Below are 17,127 nucleotides of genomic sequence, written 5' to 3' on the forward strand. Positions count from 1 at the left end.
CTGTTATCGTTCAATACACGTATTGGATTCTTTAATCCAAACGAATCCAGCGTTGTGAACTGTTTGACGGTAGCAAACTGTTGTATACTGAGCCACTCGGAGGGGGAACGGACCAGATCTCTCTGGACTGTCCAGGCGAGGGCTGGACAGTGCAGAACACACATTTGGGGGGGAAATCAGGGACTGGGAAAGTGCTGAGGCCACCCGGCACATGGTAACTGAGGCTGGTGGAGCCAGCATGTGACTGGTGAGTGCTGGTAGACTGCTGGCTCAGACTTGCTGGACCAGGGCATTGGCTTTACTCAGACACTCAGGGTGGTGACTGCAGTGCACCCGAGGCAGCAGGGCAAGGATGGCACAGCCCCTCACCGGTCTGCACTGTGATAGGCAGAAAGTCAGACTGAGTTTTGTCTCCTCATTCCAGGGCAATGACCCAGCAGCTGGACACAGATGTTTGGGCCTGGGCTGCTGCTTGAGCTCTGGGCCCCTCCCGCTACACAGGGTCCTAGGACCCAGACCCCAATCCATGCCCAGATGTCCACACCGCAGTGAAGCAGCCCCTTGGCCCGAGCCCCATGAGCCTGGGTCAGCTGGCACGGGCCAGCCGCCGGTGTCTAACTGCCGTGTAGACCGATCCACAGAGCCAGCAGGTGGGGGGGGGGGGCGAATCCCAGACTGGGGATGGAGAAGCTGGTTTGGGGGTGAGAACATGTGTGTAGACGAGGCTCTGACCTTCCTTCTCTGGCACGTTCCCGGCCCCAGGGAAAGCGCTAGGGCACGGCGAGGCTGAGCAGCAAAGGCCGGAGGTGGGGCAGTTAGTCCATGGGTCACATAAGCAGGAACGGGGTCCATCCCCTGGCCCCCCTAGGATGCATTCTTGCCGCGCTCTCTCTTGAGTCTCTTCTTCAGGAGCATCAGGTCCACATAGAGGATGCGGTTGAGGACGGCGGAGGGGCAGATGAGGCTGCCGTGCAAGGCCCCGGCCAGGCCGCAGCTGAAGATGTCCTGCCCTGGGATGGGGACACAAGCAAGGGTGTCGGAGAGGGGAGCAGCCACGCTGCCCCCGGGTCCTCCCGCCACCCGGACACCCTCCTCCACCCTCGTGCTCCTCGCTCAACCCAAGAGTAGGAGGTGGGACCTCGGCAGCTCTGGCTGGATTGCCAACCTGCCAGGCCCCCGCCAAGGCCCGCTGGGCCACCCCAATGCCTAGGCCGAGCCGGGTGAGCTCCACCAGCCGGGGCGGGGTGGGGACGGCACTGGGGTGGGAGGCTGCCCTTACCCGTCAGGTAGAGGTTCCGGACGGGCATCTCCGCCCGCATGGTGGCCACGACGGCCGGCGCGAAGCGGCTCACGTGGTGCTCGGCCCCATACATCTCCCCGCGGGGCGCCCCCAGGTAGTGCTGGTTGGTGAGAGGGGAGGCCGCCTCCAGGAACTCCACCTGCCCACAGGGAAGGTGAGAAAATGCAGGCCAAGGAGGAACGTGGGGCTACAGAACCCCCCCACTGCCAGCCCTTCCAGCCCCCAGCCCTGCCCCTCAACCCACCTCCCACAGCACGGACTCTAGGGCCCAAGTCCTTCCCAATCAGGGTCCTTGTCCCACTGCCCTTGGACCTCCACTCCACCCACTCGCTCTCAGGCCTTGACTTCACTGGGGAGAGGGGGCTACAAAGGTGTTAACACGTGAATATCCCAGTGCCAACACGGCAAGCTGTACTTCCCACACGTGTTCGCTGCGTGAGGCGGGCCCTCGGCTCCCTGCTATGTACATACATGTGTGTGCGTGTACCTGCGTGTGTGCAGTGATCTCGTCACAAGCCAGGGGACTTCGCCTGGATCCAATGGCTCCCCTGGAGCTATCAGAGGGGTCTCAGGTTGCTTTTCCAAACCAGGCTTTCGGGCTGGTATTAAGCCTGGGCTCGTCACTAAAGGGGCCCTGGACCGGCTAGTCCACGTTCAAGAGACAGCTCGGCTGGTCGAGCTTAGGGCTGTAACACAGGTTCCAGTGTGGACGTTGCTTCTGGCCGCCACCCGTCCCTGGGACATGCCTTGAAAGGGCTCTAGCAATGTCCCTTCTGCACCAGCTAACAGTGGTTATCACGAGGTGGCAAACTAGCCTTCTCAGGACCTTCACTCCCACAATCCTTTGGGGCTCTTCCCCCATCCCATCGAGCTGAGTACGAATCCTCCACAGCAGTCGCAGGCCCAGAGACCAAGAGGCTGATCTGAGAACCTGGACCTGCCCTCACCCGCTACGTGCAGGGCCCTGCCTATTTCAACTTGAGCTTTGGGTTCTCCTGGGACCTTCTGGCAGCTAGCCCTTGGGCATAGAGCAATGGGGCTAATGGTTCCAGAGAGCACTGGTCACAGAGCTATTGGCCCTCCAGTGGAAGCCAGCACAGGCCAGCTGGAGGAGTCTACTGGGGCGTCACCTTGCCACGGAGCTGAGGGAACCTCTCCAAGGCCATGTCCAGCAGCCGCTGGGCGATCTCCATCTTGTAGGCATCATAGTCTTCCCCTCTGTTCTTCACACTGGCCCCTGACCACTCTTCGAACCACTCGTAGCGAGCCATGGTCAGGATGGTCATGCAGGAGCAGCCTGGAGCATCGCCACCAGGGAGAGGATGAAGGAAAGAGCTCTGGTCTCAAACCTCTGGAGACCCTCCTGAACGGGCCCCTGCCCCCACCAACGCTCCCCCACTCTGTAATGTTGAACCAGCCCCGCAAATGGGAGAAGGACATCTGAAGCCCCCTGAAACATGCTCAGGGGTGGCGGGGGGAGGTTGGCTGTCCTAGCTGTGTGACCAGGGTGACATATCGTTTTGAGCCACTGCACTAGGACCGGGCATTGGCCTGAAAGAGATGGGACCGCCGGGTCTTCAGCCAGGGTGAACCAGGAGATGGGTTTCTAGCTCAGCCAGCTTTCTAGCTCAGCCACAAGCTACGGGGTTCAACAGCATCACCTGTTGAGCAGGGAGCGGCACCTCCCTCTGGGGGCAGCCGGGGTGGCAAAGCTTAGCCCAGACGCGCAGTGGGCAGCACGACCCTGACGCAAGCCTCCCAACCTGCAAAGCCAAACATGCACAAGCCGGGCTCCTCTAGCATCCTGAAAACGAGAAGGGGGATGTTGTGGTTCGGGCTGGCACTTGGGCTCTCCTGCCTAGGGGGTCTGGAGAGCACCGGAGCCCGAGCACAACACCCTGTCTGGCATTTTCTCCAGCCCTGAAAGGGTTTGGGTTTGTCCCCAGGACATTTCACCGTTGGCCAGGGGACGGCATGAGCCTTAGATCCAGAGGCACTATACGGAGGGTGGCAGGGCTTTAAGGATGGGGCAACAGGTCTGTGTGACAAGTGTGAGCCCGCTAGCTACTGGGCAGGGTGGCCAGCAGGTACAGAGACAGCCACTACTTAACCCCTGCAGGACTGGCTTGGTCTTGCTGGTCCTTGGCCAGGTGGCATCTCCTTGACGTTCCATGAACTGGAAGCTCCTCAGTCCTCATTTCTGCCCCGTTGTGTCCTACCCCCTATGATCTGGACATCTCAAGGATGGGTCCCTGTCTCTCACCCTTGCCCTGCACGCTGCCCCCTGCCCCACTCCCCGATGGTTCCCAGCTCCGGGACACATTTGCCAGTCTCCAGGTGGGTACCTGGGTGCCTTTGCTGGTAAGTGGGGTCCTTGGCTGATGGGAAGGTGATGAAAATCATGGGCACGTTCTCACTGACCTCCTCCCTGCGGAGGTCGGCGTAGCGGGTCATCCTGAAAAGACCAGAAAGGGCATAAATGGCACAACGGGATGCCAGACCTCATGGAGAGGAGGGGAAGGGGGGGCTGCCCTTGCCACCTACCCCCACCCCCTCCTGTAGATGGAGTAACAGCGCTGCTCAGTGGGTGAACGTACAGCACCAAGCACCACAGGACCCTGATCTCAGCTGTGTTCTGTGTTCTGCCAGGGGGCAATTCCCACCACCTCCCCCTTACAAGTAAAAAAGTCTGAACTCAACCGCCAACCGCTCCCCTGGGACCTGCCCTCCAGGTCTGAGCTCGACTCCTGGCATGAGAGCAGCTCTAGGTCACAGCACATGGTGGGGTGAGGGGCTGAGGTCACAGACTCCAGCTGAGCTGGGACACATCTAGCTCTAGCCCTGTCCCTCCACCACCTCCATCTAGTATGGCCAACAAGTCTGCCCAAGCAGAGGGCTGGTCTGCCCAACGGAGTTAGGCCCTGCGCCTTGCCCTGGGTGGTGTAATTAATCTACCCCGACCCCACGCCTAGGTCACCCCTCCTGCCCCTCGGCAACTCCCGCCTCTCCAGCAACTGAAGAACCCTTCCATCGCTCGGCGCCTGTCTACACTACAGCGCCACAGCTCTGCCGCGTTTGCAGCGCGGCTGTCCCCTAGCGGACATCTCTACCGCAATCACACCCCACCACAACCGTGTAGACAGACCCTTCAAGCCAGAAGGGAAGCAGAGCGCTTGAAGAGCCAGCATGGTATAGCGGGTAGGCTCTGCCACTGACCTGCTGGGTGACCTTGGGCTAGTTGCTTCCCCACCCCATGCCTCAGTTTCCCCTCCCTCTCTTCATCTCTCATTTATTTATATCATAAACTCATCGGAACCAGGACTGTCTCCTCTTACCAGATGTCTATATAGCACCTAGCACAATGGAGCCATTGGAACATATTATGGACAAGGACTAGTAACTTTCACTTCTATAGTTCCCTCCATCTGCCACACTAAAGTACAGACCCTGTCTATCTAATTCAGTCATTAACAGTGCTCTGGTCAGTGTCTTCGGATGAACGTGGGCATTTTTCATTTGCGTCATGTTTTCTGTTACTACTTCGGACAGATCCCGTCACTCGCCCTTGAAATGCTCCCACCTCTGGGGCGGGACATAGCAGCTGTTTGCCAACTCAGCAGCACCAGGCAGGAAAGGAGGAAAAATCCCACCTGGGAGTCTAGGCGGGCGGCTTGAGGGGGGGCAGAATGGAATCAGCAGAGGTTTGTTTCCAAAGCTCCTCTGTTATTCTGTGCCCAGCTCTCGGCTGGAGTCCCTCAGCGCTACCATAACGCAAAGTAAAGGCTACATTGGGGCCAGGTCACTGGGTCTACCGCGAGCTGATCCCTTTTGGCCTTAAGATCTCTGATGCTCTATGGTTCTGAAGAGCATCACAGGATCTGGACTGATTGAGGCCCAGGGCCAGGACCCAGGTGTCAGAGATGGGACAGACAGAGAAGCACCCCTGGTCCCAGGACCTTTGGCCTGTCACTTACATCTCGTCCAGATCGTTGCGCAGGTAGATCCAGTAGTTGGTGGATTTGATGCCCAGCTCCTCGGCGGTCCCCTGGAGGCCCACGAAGACCAGGAAGGAGCCCATGCCGTGCTGTACCATGCCGAGCACAGACTGGATCCCTGTAAGAGAGAGCGAGGGGTCAGGTGGGTACAGATGGGCAGAGCAGGAGAAAGCCTCTAGCGACTGCCATTGTACCCCAGGCTAACACAGCCTGGCTCTCCCGCCCCTGCTCATGTCTGGGCCACAGAGGGTTCTGCCCGTGTGGGATTTCTCCCAGTCTTTTGGCACAAGCAGGCGAGCCTCGGGCTTTGGGGTCTGCAGGCCCAGGTTTCAATTCCACGGGGCCGCCCTAGGATGGGGTCGGCAACCTTTCAGAAGTGCTGTGCCGAGTCTTCATTTATTCACTCTGATTTAAGGTTTCGCGTGCCGGTCATACATTTTAACGTTTTTAGAAGGTCTCTTTCTATAAGTCTGTAATATTGAACTAAACTATTGTTGATGTCAAGTAAATAAGGTTTTTAAAAATGTTTAAGTTTCATTTAAAATTAAATTAAAATGCAGAGTCCCCTGGACTGGTGGCCAGGACAGGGGCAGAGTGAGTGCCACTGAAAATCAGCTCGGGTTCTGCCGTTGTTACCCGTGCTGTAGGTAGCCTACCCCTGCCTTAGGACATCCCAGATGTGCCCATGAGAGCAGGACAGGCCGACGCTGGCAGCTGCGCCCATCTGTTCTCTCTGCCACTGCTCATCTGCAGGGACCGGTCCTCTGCAAAACTGGGCCCTTGCCTGGGCTCCTGGAGAGAAGTGGGGCAGACCCCACCTCTGCTGAGGTCCCAGGGGGCTGCCCCCCTTTACCTGCTTTGCTCCTGATCTCGGGGGGCAGCAGCGTCCCAAAGGTGTTGAATATCCCAGCGTCTGAGATCACTACGGCGGCATAAACCTTCTCCTCCTGCCCCCGCTTCTGCACTGTCACCCCTGCCAGGAGACAAGGACACCAAACCCTAGGAGATGCACTTCTGCCATCTGGGGAGGGGGTAACCCAGGTGCCCCAGGGGACTTACCCACAGCCGCGCCGCCCTCAGACAGCAGGATCCTCCCCACGCGGGCTCTCACCAGCACAGCGCCTCCAGCCCGCTGGATCACCGGGATGGCGTGGAAGGTGATCTCGCTGGCGCCCCCCCGTGGATACCAGGCGCCGCGTTTGTAGTGGTGCACCATGAGGGCATTGATGAGGAAGCTGGAGTCCCGGGGGGGAACGCCTGACAGGGAGGGAAAGTGTCACAAAAAGGAACCACTCCCCCCACGGATTTCACTCCAACCCCAGAGGCCACGTCCTTGCCCTGGAATGACCCAGACACTGGCAAGGTCTGAACCTGGTGTTGCCCTGGATTTGAAGGGGGTATAGACCCCAGAATGTGATCAAGCTCATTGCAACCATATTAGTGAAGAGTTCATTTGGAGACGGGCTTTTAGAAGCAATGTCATAACCGCTGGCAGTTTTGCTAATGAGAATGGGAGGAGGGGAGTAAGGGTAAATAGCGAAAGCCAATATGTGGATGGATAGCCTTGAATCTAGACAGCGCTGATAGTAAAAGTTTATTGAAAGTTAGAAAAGTAACAATTTAGTAGCAAGTCATTCTGACCTATGCATTTTGTAGAAGATAGTTATAAAAAGTTTAGATGATCCGAGTGCACTTTGGGAGCAGTCCCAGGGAGCTATCCTGGGGGAGACAATTTCCTGATATCTTTACTCCCCGGCAGGGAGGCGCTGGACCAGCGCTGATCTGTCATGGATTACTCAATACTGTCTCCCACTATTGGTAAATATCTGGGATGTTTTAAACCTATTGCTTACGTCTGCGTGTGCTTAAATCGAATAAAGTGCAGTGTTAGACAAGTATCAGAGCGGGAGCCGTGTTAGTCTGGATCTGTAAAAGCAGCAAAGAATCCTGTGGCGCCTTATAGACTAACAGACGTTTTGGAGCATGAGCTTTCGTGGGTAAATCTGACAAAGAGGGTATTCACCCACGAAAGCTCACGCTCCAAAACATCTGTTAGTCTATAAGGTGCCACAGGATTCTTTGCTGCTTTTACAGTGTTAGACAAGAGCACATTTAATCCTTGATCAGACAGAATCGCTGTGTTCCTGTTGCTTTGTTCCTGGAGTGAAATAGTTAAGTTGCCCCCGTTGGGGGTTCTGACAACCGCGGGTAACACTGGTACCCTCAACGCACGCGCCTACTCGCTGAGCTAAGGGAGTAACTCCACCAGCTGTACGGCAGTAGTAGGCTGTTATATTATACCATTGAGGGTATTATATATAACGACACGTTCGTTAATCATAACATCACACAACAGCTGAATAATAAACTAAACTATAAAGTAAAATCATAACTAATGCTTATAATAAATGAATAATAAACTAAAATCATTGGCTACATACTCCAGGACAACGGCTCCCGCCTCCCCCTACCCCACTCAGACACTGTATTACACAACCCCACTGACTTCCATGAAGCGGCACCAGTATGGTCAAGATGTCCCTCTTGACCATCCAGCAACCCCTGGCGTGGCTCAGCAGCCAGCGGGCATCACGGTTCCAAGCCTGCTGACCTGGGGCACCCTGCCTCGTGGGGGGGCGGGCCCTGGGGGCAGACGACTGGGGCCCACCTCACCGTAGAAGAAGTAGCTGAGGACCACCTGCAGGTCCTTGTTGGCCGTCAGCTGCTCCATGACCTGGCTGTGGCTGGTGTCCGCCATCTTGAAGACTGGGGAGACCCAGTGAACGAGGCCCGTGCGGATCAGCAGCATGGCCAGCCAGAGGGGGATCATCTTGAGCATGGCGATGAGGGGCACCCGTGTCGCTGCCACCTAAGGGAAAGGCGAGAGTAACCCACGGTAACGGGCCTGGCAGAGCCTTCCGTGCCCCCCCCCGGGAAGAGAGGAAGAGGGCCCCAGCCATCCCAGATCCTGAGCAGGAGACTCTCCAGCACAATGGCACCTGTGCATCACGAGGCAGCATAGCCCAGTGGTCAGAGCATTAGACTGGGCATCAGGACTCCAGGGCTCTGCTTGAGTGACCCTGGGCAAGTTACCTCACACCTCTGTGTCTCTGGTTTCCCCTCCCAGGCAGGGCCAGATTCTGTCGCTGGGCGCACGTACAGCACCAAGCACCACAGGGCTCCGATCTCAGCAGGGGCTGCTGCAGCCAGGGGGCCGTTCCGTGACCTCGGCTCTCACCTTGGTCAGCCTCATGAACTCCTGGATGGCCTCCTTCTCCGCCGGGAACTGCTTCTCCAGCTCCTCCGCAAAGGTCCTTTTCCCTGAGCGCAAGTAGTAGTCCCGGTCCCCTACCGTCACGCAGTCATAGGGGTCCTCCAGCCTCACCCACACCAGCTGCCTGTCCGTGAGCTGGTCCAAAGCCACCCGCAGCATGCCCGTTGGGTGCATCTGACCCACGTAGTGGATGCCTGCCGGGCCAGGAGGGCAAGAAAATGGGTTAGCCCCGGTGATATGGGGTGGGGCTTGGAGAAAAGGGGGAGATCCAGGCCAGACTGAGCAGAGCCATAACTCGCTGGGGCTAGCCGGAGGAAGCATGCCCCGATGCCGGTACACCACCCCCAAGGCTGGCAGACGAGCCCCATCTACCCCGGTGCTGGTAGCCACCTGAGCAGCCTCCCATCCAATTACCGGTGGGCCCCATGCTGCTTAGCTTATGAGATCTGACATGAATCTGGCGGCCCACAGGGGTCAGAGTGGCAGATGCTAAGGACTTAAGTAAACCAATTAGCCATCATCCTGCTCGTGGAGTCACCTTCAGAGAGGTGGAGCTGGGGGGGGGTTGGGTTTGGATTTGACCTCATCTAACCTTGCACACTGCAGAGAGGGTGTGCCAGCACCGGGGAAGGGGAGGGGTGGGGTGAATTTTCGCACTACCATCTCCGAGAGAAATCAGACCACCTTCCAACCTGTTACTGATATGAACTAACTGCCCACTTGGGGAGGCAGATCATTATCATGACCCCCCCAATTTACAAAAGGGGAAAGTGAGGCACAGAGCGGGGACAGAACTTGTCCCCCGCCCCCAGTTCATGCAGTGAGACCTCTCCCGCTTTCAAATCCCACCTTCAAACTCTCCTTTGCTGCAATGCCCACAAAACACCACGCCAATGGTGAGGCAGGCGGTGCCAACTGTGCCAGCCAGTATGGCTCATCAATACCTTCTGCTCCCCCGTCTGCTCGCCCCTGGCTAATTGGGGGAGTCCCCAGAAAAATAGGCACCGCCATACCCCTGACCTGCTCCGTCTGCCCAGCACTCCTGCTGGGGAGTGGGGGAAGCCCCCGCACCCTGACCCCATTTCCCCAACAGATGTGCTGGGCGGGGGGGACTGCCTTCTGGCCAGGCTAGAAGCTGGGGGGGGTCCCCAGGCCGGGCCTGGCCCCAAGGAATTCAGCGTCTCCTTTGACGTCCTCACCCGCGAGCATCAAGCAGGCTCCTCCCACCGCTTACCCACGTCGAACTCAAAGCCTTTCTCCTGGAAGGTATGGCAGCACCCCCCCGCCTGGTCGTGCTGCTCCAGCACCAGGACCCGCTTGCCGGCCTTTGCCAAGGCAGCTGCCGCGGCCAGGCCTCCGATCCTGCTGCCGATCACGATGGCGTCCAGGGCGGGCGGCACCTCCTCCAGGGCGAAACCTGGCAAGGGATGGCAAAGGGTTAACACCACCAAATCCCAAGGGCGTGGGAAGGGAGACCCACGCCATGGCTCTATGCTGGAGTGGGACACGGGGCCACTGCCACCCCACCTGAAACCCTCTGTCTCATTCTCCTGGCCCCGCTGAGGCACCTAACCTCAGGCACCCAGGATGGGACCCCCCCACAGCGGCTCTGGTGCCTCTTGCAGGGGGCTGTGATGAATCCAAAGGGGGTTTCTTCACATACAGGAAGACCTTGTGGTTCCCTCTGCTTACGAGAATGCCTGGCAGGGTCTCCCTGGCGCACACGGCTGGCTCCAGCCCAGTGGCACAGCCCCGAATGGCTGCAGGAGCCTCGGGGGCGAGGGAGAGGGATAGGTATGTCCATCTAGGGTCAAGCAACTCAGTCTTGCACTGGAGGGGGGCAGTAACCCTCATAACTTTCGCTAAGTCTCTCTTGCTGGGGTTTCTCCCTTGGGGCTGGCTGGGGCTAGGGTGAAAGGATTGGCACAGATCCCCGGGATTAACCCTTGATTTCCCCAAAAGAGGGTCGGGGCTTCGGCAGAGATGGCGGCGCCCATCTGCTGACGCCAGAGCCCTCCACCAGGCATCACAAACGAGATATGGGGACCACATCAGAGCAGCTACCCCAACAAAGGGCAGCCTCCACCACCCCAGTGACTACAAAATACCATATAGAGGCTCCTTGGCTGCCTCAGTTTACCAGGACTGACCAGACAACCCTGGCAGCTTTCCGAGAGGGGCTAGACTCCTTGCGCAGAGTAGACAGCTGCCCGGCATAGTAGAGAGCTGGGGTCTTGCTGGGCCAGCTGGGGGGAGCTGTCCCGAATGAAGCAGGTGCGTGGCCAGCAGAACAAAAGGGCAGAGTGTGAAACATTTTGCAGCGACTAGGACAGGTGTGTGGGTCTCCGAGCGCCGCCCAGGGCAGGAGGCAGTGCTACTCTCGGCCCCAGCAATCCAGGGAGAGGCTCGGGGAGTCTGCCAGCAGCCTCCAGCTCATCCTCCAGTCCCGCTACAAGCCCCACGCCCACAGCTGGACTTCAGGGCCCTTAAGGAGAAGGCAGTCCCGACGACTGGGTCACAGATGCCCAAAGCATCTGGCCCAGGACGGATCAAGACTCCCAGGTAAGCCCCACGACCCTGCCCCTCCAGACACAGGAGCAGCCTAGCAACAAGCAGCCCAGCTGCCAAGACCCAGTCACTCTGCCCCCTCTCCCAGGACCTGGCCCGAGGGGGCCAAGGGCCAACATGTCCTGCCGCATGGCTGTGCAGATGGAGACGCACATGCAGATGCTGCCTGGGGGGCTGCAGCGAATCCAGCAGTGCAGAAGGGCGGGGGGGGGGGAGGGCCAGTGACCTAGGTGGCTCAATAACACATCTGCTGGGAATGTGGGGAGACTGGGCCCGTCGCCAGGGGATGCAGGCAAAGGGCTCCCAACGGGGAGTCCTGGGGGTGCAGGACCAAGCCCCAGGAGACGAGGCCCAACAGCTGATGGGGAACCACCTAAATTCCCTGGCAAGCGCCTGCTCACTCCTCAGCTGCGTGCGGATGTTTGCACTGGGGGATACTGGATCCCAGGGACATCGCTCCAGAAGGGACAATTCCTCCAGCGCTGGCCACCCTGTGACTTACCCTCCCCAAACCCGGCTCCAGCTAGTGGCTGGGAATGGGCCCCGTGCCCTCGCCCGGGAATGTCTGTGGAGCTCCAGGATGCTTTGCCCATCATGGAGGGGGGGGGGGTGTTTCTGGGTTTAACCCTGGCTCTCCCCGCAAGGGAGTTGGTGTGTAGTCAGGGGGCTGGGCTCGGGCAGCCCCTTTAGTAAACCCCTTGGGGGTCCCCACCTGACACTGCTCCAGATTGAGCTACAAGGGACACTGGAGCAAGTGTGAAAGCCCTGAACCAATCCGGGATTCGAGCTGTCCCATCCCCCCACCTCACCCCGATCCTGCGCCGGGGGACAAAGGTCAGGCTGGGCTTTCCCTTAGCAAACAGCTTCAGTCCAGTCTCAGGCTTAACCCGGGGGCCCTGGGCAGGGCTGGCGCTAGCCATTTGGGTGCCTTACACAGCCCCCCGGGTCATCCCGCCACCAGGTCTGGGAAGCAGGAGCTGTGGGGGGCCACTTTTGGGGGCCCCACAGGCCCAGAGTGGCCCGGGGGATTAGCGGGGGGCTGGGAGCAGCCTGCTCCACTTCCCTCGCCCGGGTTCCAGCTGTGTCGCTTGGGCTGCCAGTGAGTGTGGGGTCACTGGGGGAAGAAGTGGAATGGGGGTGGGGCGGGGGCTGAGCAGGGGGGCAGGGTAAAAGGCAGGGCTGGGGCCCCACAGCCCCAGGGGCAGCCCTGCCCCCTTGCAGTGGGGGCCGTTCGAGGGATAGGGCTGGTCGCGAGAGCTGGTGCTGCCGCGTATGCAGTATGCAGCCGCCTAGGGCACCATGAAATGTAGGGCAGTTTGGTGCCCCACATTTCATGGTGCCCTACGCAACTGCAGATGCCTAAGGATGGCCCTGGCTCTGGGGGTTATTTGCTCCTGCAGGATAGGCAGCAGTCTCAAGAGAGAGGGAGAGACAGCCAGAAAGCTCAGGGGAGGGTGAATCCCCATGCCGACAAACTGGGCTTTGCCTCGGCATCCCTAGATGGCAGGGGAATGGGCAGAGAGATGGCAGGAAACCCCACCCCAATGTCCCACGGCCGATCTCTGGGGTGAGGGCTGTCTGCTGCAGAGACCAGCAGGCTGAAAGCCAGCTCTGGGCTGGGCAGAGATCCAGAGAGCAGCATCAGAGAGAGACGGAGCTGGGGTTGCACTGGTTGACTGGCACCAAACAGAGGACTTGTTTGTGGTTGAACTCCTGCCACTCCCAAGGCGGAAGGACGGGTCTGCACCCCCAGGCAAGAGCTGATGTGGACCCCCCTGCTAGCCAGGGAACCCCCGGGACACAAGCCCCAGACCGACCCAAAGAGAGAGGATTTGATTCACACTGACACCAAGGCCCCCTTGCATTGCTGGAAGGATCCTCGGCGTGGCCTCTCTCTGTGTGCCAGGATCCGATTCTAAACCAGGTCAAGGCCCAGAGCCAGCCAGACGCGGGAGCAGGAGCCAACACACAACTCCAGCACGGGAACAGAGAGAGATGGAAAAAGCCCAAATTAAACCTAAAAGCACAGGTCCAGAAGGGCTCGTTCCATCTGCCGCAGCGGACGAGGGGGATTATCGTGCTGCTGGAGAATGATGAAATAGGTGGCCAGGCTGAGTCAAAGCCACAGAGCCAGGGGGCAGGGAGGGAGCGGAGGAAGAACCAGATGGAAACAAAGATTCAAAATTAAACAGGGATCGGAGCAGGGAAGAGGGTAGCGAGCACGGGGCACCCGCAGGACTGTCCGGACGGGCTGTTCGCCCAGACCCTGCGAGGCATGAGGGGAGAGTCTGTTGGCCCTCAAATTAGTCAGTGTCTTGGAGAAGTGACGCAGCCGAGCTGAGGCCAGGGCCTGCCCAGGAGCGCTGGCAGCCTTTCTGGTGCCCTAGGCGGTGGAGGGTCCTGCCCCCAGATTGGCACCCCCGACAGAGGCCGCAGAAGGTCCCACCCCCAAAATATCACCGACGACCGCGGCGGCCAAACATCCGGCCACTGTGGTTGCCACCCCCCAAAATGTTAGCGCCGGTCGCCTAATGGGTTGCACCGGCCCTGGGCATGCCTCATCTCTCACCTTGGCTGCCTTGTGCCAGGCTTACGGGACGTCGCAGGATGTCCCCATGCGAATCTGGTGTCCTGGGCCAGCTCCTGCTTCTATGGCTGGGCAGGTTTCAAATGAAGCCTCTGGCTCTGGGGAGCGGATCAGTTACCTGAGTAATACTGACTCACACAACTAGCACCTTTCAGCCCGGGGGGGACTCGCTGAATTTTACCTGTGGGAGTAGTGAATCCATTCAAACACACGTTCTGGGGGAAACTGAGGCACGGCCAGGGGGAGTGACTTGCCCGAGGTCACAGAGTGATGCAGCAGGGAATGGAACCCAGGGGGCCTGATTCCTAGTCCCCTGCTTTGTGAGCACTTTGGAGCAGGGACCATCTTTTGGTTCTGGGTTCTTTGGCACCCACCCAGGCCGTGCTGGTCCCGCACACAACAAGGGCGAGTGGGCAGAGATCGTGTTGCCCCACATATGGAGGGACAGTCCCTTCTGGGCTGAGACTGCACCCACCAGATGCCAGCTCTGGGCAAAGACTGCAGCACCCCAAAGCAGAGGTGCGGTGCGAGAAAAGATCTGCCCCCATGTGATCGGGCCAGACCAGCGCAGACGAGAGGTGTTTCAGAAGCAGGATCCTATTGTCTAGATTTACTCATAACTTTGAATATTTGTTTCCTGTTATTAGTGACACTAATTTTATATGAAGAGAAATGGGAGCAGCCCCTTTAAGACAAGACAGGGTAGGGGCACAGTGAGCTCTTGTGGGGGTCTGAAGCAGGCAGAGGGGGGACTGCAGCCAGAAAAGGCTGGGTTAAGGATGGGTCCCAGCCTGCAAGAAGCTCCTAAGGACAGGTTTCGCTTCCCCACACGTGCAGCGTTCTCCTTACAAAACTGGATCTTATGATGAAGGGGTGACAAATGCAGGGATTTGTTCTGGGCCCCCGGCTGCAAAACAGAGCTTGCAAATTCTCCCAGAATCTCCTGACTGTGCCTGAGTGGCTGCGCATGGCATAGGCCAATCCAACAAATCTGAGGGGCATGGGCCAGGGAGGTTCAATCGGGGAAGCCATTTAGAAAAGGAACGTGTTAGGTGAGTGGCGGTGGGTGGGTGAGGTCAGGGCTGGTGCTTCCATTTAGGGGACCTAGGCGGTCGCCTAGCATGCCAGGATTTGGGGGGGCGGCATTTTGCAGCTCTCGGCAGCAATTCAGCGGCGGGAAGTCCTTCCGCGCTCCGGATCTTCGGCGGCAATTCTGCGGCGGGTCCTTCACTCGCTCCAGGATCCGCTGCTGAAGTGCCCCAAAGACCAAGAGCGCGGAAGGACCCCCCCGCCGCAGAATTGCCGCCGCCAACCAGGAGTGCAGAAGGACCTCCGCCTAGGGCGCCAAAAACCCTGGCGCCGCTCCTGGGTGAGGTACTGTCCCTGATGCTCCATGTCAGTGATCGAAGTCAGGATCTGATTCAGAAAGGGAAGGGGGCAAACCTGACCCAGAAAAGGCTAACCAGGAAAAAAAAGCCCACGCAGGAACGGAAAGCAGCTTTCTTAGCTTGTTGGAAGATGGAGCAGTTAATGCGGCAGCGACAGAAGACAAGAGAGTGATTTGGAGCAGATGAAAATGGAACCACTGAATACGAGGGGAATGAGGGGGGACAACCTTGGATCCAGCAGAACCTGCCATCTGTGCTTAGGAACGATTTCAGAACAACACACCAGAATGGTGATTCTGTGTAACCCAAATGATCATGGATTAAAGAGAGGTTATCCCAGGCCAGCAATTCTAGAAGGCGGGCTCCGTGCGCTCAGCCCAGGGCTAAACCTCCGAAGTTTTACAGAGAGTCAGAGCAATCTCCCATTGCCCCTCATGTCTACACTGCGAATGCTTTGCTGGTATAACTATGCCGGCAGGGCCCCAACTTTAGACCCAGCATATGCCACCAGAAGGAGTTTTTTCCTGCCAGCATAGCCTCACCGCTTCCCGGAACGACACATTAGCTATGTCCACAGAAGCACGCTTCCGCTGATTCAGCTGTGTCTACACTGAGGTTTTGCCGGCACAGCATACGGTTTTATCACATCCCTCACCAACCAACCAGTGTAGTGTACACATGGCCCGAGGCAGACGCTAGGGACACATTACCAACAAAAGTGCCACCAATCTCTATCAAACATTAACATAGGCAGTTCAAGAACTCAGCGAGGGACACCACTGGATTTCCCGGAGCGCAATGGATCTTGATCCAAAACAAAAATGGTCTTTGCATCAGAGAAAGTCGCGTCTGCACTAACATACCCATCTGGAGTGGTTCAAAGTCAGCCGATTTGGACCAGAATATCAGAGCTGACCTAAAACGGTAGATCTGGGATTTAAATGGAGCTGACTTCAGTTGGGAAAAGCCTGTAGCTTGGAAGTGAAGCACGGGCAAAAATTAAGAGCATCTGAGCAACTGAGGCTACTCCAAAGAAACCCCATGCAGTCTGTTGTGGAGGATGGAGAAAGTAGCAATCTCTTCCTGTTAGAGAGCATAATTGGATGCCCCTAAATTCACGAGCTTCTCAGGTGGAGCAGGACAGTAAAGCAACCAGACAGCTAGCAACTCAGAGCATAAGGTCAGGGAATCCCTACAGTAATCCCCCACTAGCCACCAGAAAGGACAAATGCAGCAGAATGATCAGCGACGGGGTCAAAACTGCCCCCGGGAAACCTCAGCGGACAGATGCGATCACTGCTACACCAGACACGGGGCTGGCAGGTGCCAGGTGCATCAGCCATTGGGAAACAGGAGAGGGTCACAACCGGGAGGGGAAGGGAGTGAGCAGCCCCCAGGGGGGGTCCAAGGAGATGGGCTCCTACTGCCAGCCGGAAGGTGCCGAGGGACAGGCGCCCGTGGGACGGTGCCAGAGCTGCCCAGGTGCCACTTAGCGCTCACGACCTCCCTGCCCCCCACCCTTGGCACTCTCCCTAGTTCACACTTACCCTGCTTCAGGACCTTGTCCCTGACCTTCTGATCGGTGACCAGTGGCCTGGGGGGCGGCAGGGGGCCCCCGGCAAAGGGGTTTCCTCGCCGGCTGAAGAGCCGGGCGCCCAGCATGCCCAAGGCCAGCAGGCAGAGGCAGAGGACAAGCGCAGGCCACATTGCTGTGGGCTGCAGAGCTCAGCACAAGTCCCGAGCAAAGGAGGCCGGCTGGAGTCTATGTGTGCTGGGAGCAGCAGGTGGGTGGGGAGCCGTCTTGGCCTCAGTCCCAGCGGATAAGCCAAGGGCTGGCGCGAGCGCACACACACACACACACACCCCAGCCGTAAAGCGAGCGTGGAGCAGAACAAACCGTGTTCAGCACAGCTGCTCCTTGGCCCAGCTGGGTTTCACCAGGGTTCCCCACATCAGCCCGGGGGCAGTGGTTTGCACCTGCCCACGGGTGCCACTGGCTCTTGGCACCTGCTCAG

At 58.4% G+C, this 17,127-nt stretch overlaps 1 protein-coding gene across 1 annotated transcript; it reads right to left on the minus strand.

The window, feature by feature from the left end:
- Positions 1 to 864: 864 nt before the first annotated feature.
- LOC116831373 (all-trans-retinol 13,14-reductase-like) lies at positions 865 to 16,819 on the minus strand. Its single transcript, XM_032791284.1, has 11 exons — positions 16,660 to 16,819; positions 9,804 to 9,986; positions 8,534 to 8,763; positions 7,969 to 8,164; positions 6,355 to 6,552; positions 6,149 to 6,268; positions 5,275 to 5,413; positions 3,646 to 3,755; positions 2,431 to 2,597; positions 1,280 to 1,439; positions 865 to 1,010 (listed from the first exon to the last, which is right to left on the minus strand). Exons 1-11 carry the CDS (start codon positions 16,817 to 16,819, stop codon positions 865 to 867), a joined length of 1,809 nt encoding a protein of 602 aa, XP_032647175.1.
- Positions 16,820 to 17,127: the final 308 nt, after the last annotated feature.

The sequence above is a fragment of the Chelonoidis abingdonii genome, chromosome 21 (assembly GCF_003597395.2).
Source record: "Chelonoidis abingdonii isolate Lonesome George chromosome 21, CheloAbing_2.0, whole genome shotgun sequence".
Taxonomy (NCBI): Eukaryota; Metazoa; Chordata; order Testudines; family Testudinidae; genus Chelonoidis; species Chelonoidis abingdonii.